Source organism: Oncorhynchus keta, chromosome 10 (genome assembly GCF_023373465.1).
Source record: "Oncorhynchus keta strain PuntledgeMale-10-30-2019 chromosome 10, Oket_V2, whole genome shotgun sequence".
NCBI lineage: Eukaryota > Metazoa > Chordata > Actinopteri > Salmoniformes > Salmonidae > Oncorhynchus > Oncorhynchus keta.
In genome coordinates this window covers 82814628-82821345 of record NC_068430.1, presented here as the reverse complement: position 1 = coordinate 82821345, position 6718 = coordinate 82814628, and the positions used below count along the sequence as shown (strand labels likewise).

The window sequence follows — 6718 nt, the reverse complement described above, 5'->3', positions numbered from 1 at the left end:
CCATTGGGCGGTGCACCATTGGCCCAGCGTCGTCCGGGTTTGGCCGGTGTCGGCCATCATTGGGAGTCCCATTGGGAGGTGCACCATTGGCCCAGCGTCGTTCGGGTTCGGCCGGTGTCGGCCATCATTGGGAGTCCCATTGGGCGGTGCACCATTGGCCCAGCGTCGTCCGGGTTTGGCCGGTGTAGGCCATCATTGTTAATAAGAATTTCTTCTTAACTGACTTGCCGAGTTAAATAAAGGTTCAATTAAAATTTAACAAAAGTCCCAAGACAAGAGTCAGATAGTAATGTATAGTGTAGAGCAGTTATAATGCTCTGTTGTGTTGAAAAAAGGCTCTATACATTACATTTCTATCTGCGACGTTCAAAACATTTCTGAGTATAACTCAAGACATCAGTGGTAGAACAGAGAATGGGATTGGCCAATCATAGAGGAAGTCGGGAACTGATTGGCTGACTGGCTCACCTGTCTTTTCTTTGATCTCACACAGCACACTGAAGAGGGCGGGCTTCATTCTGTGGCAGTTTAACGCATGTTTCCTGTGTGTGAGAGAGAGAGAGAAGGGGTGAGAGAGATAGAGAAGGGGTGAGAGAGAGAGAGAGAGAGAGAGAGAGAGAGAGAGAGAGAGAGAGAGAGAAGAGGGGAGAGAGAGAGAGAGAAGGGGAGAGAGAGAGAGAAGAGAGAGAGAGAGAGAGAGAGAGAGAGAGAGAGAGAGAGAGAGAGAGAGAGAGAGAGAGAGAGAGAGAGAGAGAGAGAGAGAAAGAAGTGAGAGAGAGGGGGAGAGAGAGAGAGAGAGTAGCGGGAGGAGAGAGAGATTCATTAGCTACAAGACGGAACCAAAACTATGATAGGAGCACAGCTGTCAATCTTCCACTGAACCAGGGTTAAAAGTGCACCTTCTCAACACACACACACACAAACAGACACACGCGCACACACATACACAAACAGACACACGCGCGCACACACACAAACAGACACACGCGCGCACACACACAAACAGACACACGCGCACACACACACACACACACACACACACACACACACACACACACACACACACACACACACACACACACACACACACACACACACACACACACACACACACACACACACACACACACACACACACACACACACATATTCTGGAGGGAATTCCTGCTGACATGTGACCACAAGGAGCATTCTTTCAGCTGGCATTCTTTTCTTTAACTCAGAGAGGAAAGAAAGAAAGAGATCTTACTAGATAAGCTTAATTACAGAATAATAATAATTAATCAAAACACCTTTTAAAACATACACACAGCCACTGTGGTTTAGCCATCACAGAGTATGTGGTCTGACCAACCAGTTATTGAAGTTACTGTGTTTCACAGTCGTCTGAGACAGTGTGGTCTGACCAACCAGTTTGTTACTGTGTTTCACAGTCATCTGAGACAGTGTGGTCTGACCAACCAGTTATTGAAGTTACTGTGTTTCACAGTTGTCTGAGACAGTGTGGTCTGACCAACCAGTTAGTACTGTGTTTCACAGTCGTCTGAGACAGTGTGGTCTGACCAACCAGTTATTGAAGTTACTGTGTTTCACAGTCGTCTGAGACAGTGTGGTCTGACCAACCAGTTTGTAAAGACACTGTTTCACAGTCGTCTGAGACAGTGTGGTCTGACCAACCAGTTAGTACTGTGTTTCACAGTCGTCTGAGACAGTGTGGTCTGACCAACCAGTTAGTAAAGACACTGTTTCACAGTCGTCTGAGACAGTGTGGTCTGACCAACCAGTTAGTAAAGACACTGTTTCACAGTCGTCTGAGACAGTGTGGTCTGACCAACCAGTTTGTTACTGTGTTTCACAGTCGTCTGAGACAGTGTGGTCTGACCAACCAGTTAGTACTGTGTTTCACAGTCGTCTGAGACAGTGTGGTCTGACCAACCAGTTAGTAAAGACACTTTGTTTCACAGTCGTCTGAGACAGTGTGGTCTGACCAACCAGTTAGTACTGTGTTTCACAGTCGTCTGAGACAGTGTGGTCTGACCAACCAGTTAGTAAAGACACTGTTTCACAGTCGTCTGAGACAGTGTGGTCTGACCAACCAGTTAGTACTGTGTTTCACAGTCGTCTGAGACAGTGTGGTCTGACCAACCAGTTTGTAAAGACACTGTTTCACAGTCGTCTGAGACAGTGTGGTCTGACCAACCAGTTAGTACTGTGTTTCACAGTCGTCTGAGACAGTGTGGTCTGACCAACCAGTTAGTAAAGACACTGTTTCACAGTCGTCTGAGACAGTGTGGTCTGACCAACCAGTTTGTTACTGTGTTTCACAGTCGTCTGAGACAGTGTGGTCTGACCAACCAGTTAGTACTGTGTTTCACAGTCGTCTGAGACAGTGTGGTCTGACCAACCAGTTAGTACTGTGTTTCACAGTCGTCTGAGACAGTGTGGTCTGACCAACCAGTTAGTAAAGACACTGTTTCACAGTCGTCTGAGACAGTGTGGTCTGACCAACCAGTTAGTACTGTGTTTCACAGTCGTCTGAGACAGTGTGGTCTGACCAACCAGTTAGTACTGTGTTTCACAGTCGTCTGAGACAGTGTGGTCTGACCAACCAGTAAGGTCCTTCACAGGACACATGTGTGGCCTCTATACTAGATCGGCCGATTATGCTTTTTCAATGCCGATACCGATTATTGGAGGGCCAAAAAAAGCCGCTGCCGATTAATCGGCCAATTTATATATATATATATGTGTGTGTATGTATATGTATGTATATATATATATATATATGTGTATGTATATGTATGTATATATGTGTATGTCACCACTGACCATGATACACCAGCCTGTACAGCCTATACTGTCACCACAGACCAGCCTGTACAGCCTATACTGTCACCACTGACCAGGATACACCAGCCTGTACAGCCTCTACTGTCACCACTGACAATGATACACCAGCCTGTACAGCCTCTACTGTCACCACAGACCAGGATACACCATCCTGTACAGCCTATACTGTCACCACTGACCAGCCTGTACAGCCTATACTGTCACCACTGACCATGATGATAAACCAGCCACACACACCGCCATAACACACCCATGAATGAGTAATACACAGCTAGTCTTTAATATGGGGAATTCACTGAGTGGACAACAACCATACAATAGGTATCCTTAGGTCTTTGGAGCCTAGCTATCTATATTGGTAACGGAGTGTGTGTGTGTGTGGACAGCTGCTCTCTCGTGCAGTATTATCCGAGAATTGATTGCATCCCTCCTCTCACAATGAACAGGACAAAAACCCAGGAGGGATGAGAGGAGAGGGAGAGAATGTCTGTCTGTGTGTCTGTCTGTATTTCTGTCTGTGTCTCTCTGTGTGTCTTGTCTGTATTTCTGTCTGTGTCTCTCTGTGTGTCTGTCTGTATTTATGTCTGTGTGTCTGTCTGTATTTCCATCTGTATTTCTGTCTGTGTCTCTATGTGTGTCTGTCTGTATTTATGTCTGTTTGTCTGTCTGTGTCTGTATGTGTATCTGTCTGTATTTCTGTATGTGTGTCTGTCTGTATTTCTGTATGTGTGTCTGTCTGTGTGTCTGTCTGTATTTCTGTCTGTCTGTATTTCGGTTTGTGTGTCTGTCTGTCTGTGTGTCTGTCTGTGTGTGTGGTGATACTGGCAGAACAGCAGCACAGATGTAGGTGATACATCACACTACTTACTATAAAAGGAGCCAATTCACCAATTCAGCTTCAGCAATGTATTTATTAATATTGTAATAAGACGGTAATAGAAGTGTAATTCTACAGTTCAGTCCATTTGTTTGTAACGGTGAGACCTATAGGTCTGTCAGTAAAGTAATAAACCACTCCGTAGAAAATAAACACTGTGTAAATGGTTCATTCTAGTTGTATTGGTTGGACCTGTAATCCTATAACTAACCTAAAGTAAATCACAGATTAACAATGTTAATGTCAGTAATGGGTTTACAGGCCTGTAAGTAAAGTAATAAATACATCACAGATGAACACATATAACGTAAATGTTTCTGTGAAGCCGCTTGCCGGGCTGCGACACGTAAAACAGACACCACCACCGGGGTCGGCAGCATCCTCCAGCAGGCTATTTACAGCCACTGGGGGGTCAAGCCGTGTGAAATACGATCCGAGTTTCCATCACGGACAAGAAAACTCACACCAACCGCTGACTAAAACACCTCCAGCCCACCACCATACTGGCGACCTAAAGCACCTGACACACCGCCACCACCAGACCCAAAACGGCCATCTCCATTTCAAATGCGGGGCCATCCCCCTCTCCAGTCGCGGTAAGATCCTTTGTCATTATTCCATGTTAATGACGTGATGACCGATCAATCAAGGCGGCCTCAGCAAACTCATTCTAGTTAATTAGTCCGCCGGGCGGTCGTCAAAGTTAACAGTATTTATATAAAGGAGGAGGGGAGGAGGAGAGAGAATAACAACAGAGAGAGAGAGAGGGATGGAGGGAATAAAAACAGAATAACAACAGAGAGAGACAGAAGGAAAACAGACTGAAAGCATATTGCTAATAAAATGTAATCGCCTAGTGTAGATTTTAAAACGCAGCAGGTGCAAATGGAGCTCAACGTTACGTCACGGCGCAGTAAAGTACAGCAAATAAAAGCCGAGGTCAGTCTGCGCACACAGACTGGTGCCATAACGACACGAGAGACTATTAATGAACCAGCCTGAATTAATGACCACTGCTGTAACCGAACAGCGCACTGGGACTGGTGGTGTGTAGCCTGTGTGAGTGTCAAAGAGACGATGTGAAATCAGTTGTTATTAACATTATGGCCAGAAATTCACCACGCAGGCTCCTCTCCCCTGGATCCATCATGTTCCCTGCTTCTTACTATTCACCAAGCAAAGAGGTGCCACTAATATCTGATCTTGGGTCAGTTTTATCTTTACACCACATAAAACATAAGCTCGGGTCTAATATGTCGTATAATGATCCTGGATCATATAAGAGTGGTGACATCAACCTGGATCCCCTGTCGACATGGATCTCTCCCCTGTGCTCCAGCCCTCCTCTCTCCCCACCCCGGCCCTCTCCCTCCTCTCCTCGGGGAAGGTGTTACCTGGCCTGGGCCTCGTCGAGACTCTCGTCCGTGATGGCCATGATCTGCTGGAGGATATCCCCGATGTCCTGCTGCGGCTGGCCGAGGGAGTGCTGCTTCCTCCCGGCGTCGTGGTCCCCCACGTCGACCTGAGACAGTCCGGACAGCCCGACGAGACCCGACATCATGCGGGCCTGGTCCTCCATGCCTTTCAGAAAAATCTCGCCGTTTTTGCGACAAAACTAGGGAGGGAAAAGGTGACCGTTGTCCGATGAAGGGAGGAAGATGAGAAGATAGTATATTTTTTCCCCAGAGGTAGCCCAGGCCAGTTGCCTTTTACAGTTTAATGTCCCTGACTCGAAACACCGAGTGTTTCAAAGTAGCCAATAAACAAAGGAAGACAAACTAAACTATGAAAAGTAGCCAATAAACAAAGGAAGAAATCAAACTAACTACAAAATGCCATTGCTCGTTCAAATGACCAATAGCAGCAAGCAAACTGTAAACATGCAATTGTCTAAGTAAAACAAAAAAGCAAGTAAACGGTCGATCTGGGCCTACACAGTATTTGTAAACAAATAAACACTATTTTCTTTGGCATAACCCGGCCTAGATGTATTTTGCATTCCGAGTCGAACACGGGTGCAGGGTTCTAACAGTAGTTCCACGGTCGAGGCAGATAGAGGGAGCGAGGAGGCCACGGGGGAAAAATAAAGCCTGGAAAGGTAGAGCTGCCTTTAAAATGGTCAGCTTGGCGAACGACAAAGAGGGGGAGGGAGAACGAACCGAGCTGCCGCTGCCAGGGAGAAAAATGGCAACAATTAGCAGACTAGCTTGTCACAAATGTTACTCCTGCGTTCGACAAATTAATAATCCGGCCGATATCCAAGCGCTGTCTCGTGGAAAGCGACGGGGAATGTAGGCGAACCAGTTTGGAATCCAACCACCATGTATCTCCGTGTTTTTCTAACAATGAGAAAGAAGAGTAGCGCCACACTAGCCTACAACAGCTCGGCTAACGTTACTAGTCCACAGAAATCCCCAACGTGTCCGTTTTCGTTGCCTTCTTTTCCCAGGAAAAACCTGCAAGGCTGGGAAGAAGTATTGTAGCTAGTAGCCTACAGGATCAAATAAAACGACGGAATAAAATACATTTTTTAAATAAACTCCAACCCGTCCGACCAGCCGTGGCCGGCCTTGTCCTATCCGTTGGTCGAATAGCGCTGCTTGCTCCCCTCTCTTCTCGGCAGTTTTTTTCCTTCTCCTCTGCTCTCCTTTCTTTATCCGGCTCCCTCGCCTGGCCCGTTCTCCCACACACACACACACACACACACACACACACACACACACACACACACACACACACACACAGCGCACGCTGGGGAGGGTATAATATGCAATTCCACATCTCACCGCTGGGGATGGGCTCCTCTCAGCTCTCATATGGTGTTCAGCAGCAGCACCATGGAAACAAGCAGCATTGTTGACAGTTGTGTTATTGTTGTTGTGATGACTTGGAGGGCCGTCTCATGTAGCCTAACTGTCCCACCCCAAGACAGTCATATGAAAGCTTCACGTTTCAAGGAGCCCGTTCACTATGAAGTCAGGAGCCCGTTCA

At 46.7% G+C, this 6718-nt stretch overlaps 1 protein-coding gene across 1 annotated transcript in view; it reads right to left on the bottom strand.

Moving 5' to 3' along the window:
- The window catches only part of LOC127932580 (pre-B-cell leukemia transcription factor 1-like), a 42477-nt gene extending 36051 nt beyond the window's left edge, over positions 1 to 6426 (bottom strand). Inside the window, exons 1-2 of the mRNA XM_052528544.1 lie at positions 5122 to 6426; positions 469 to 542 (exon numbers count right to left, since the gene is read on the bottom strand). Coding sequence (XP_052384504.1) covers positions 469 to 542; positions 5122 to 5306 — 259 coding nt within the window. The 5' untranslated portion in view covers positions 5307 to 6426. The remainder of the gene's footprint in view (positions 1 to 468; positions 543 to 5121) is intronic.
- Between the last annotated feature and the right edge of the window lie 292 nt (positions 6427 to 6718).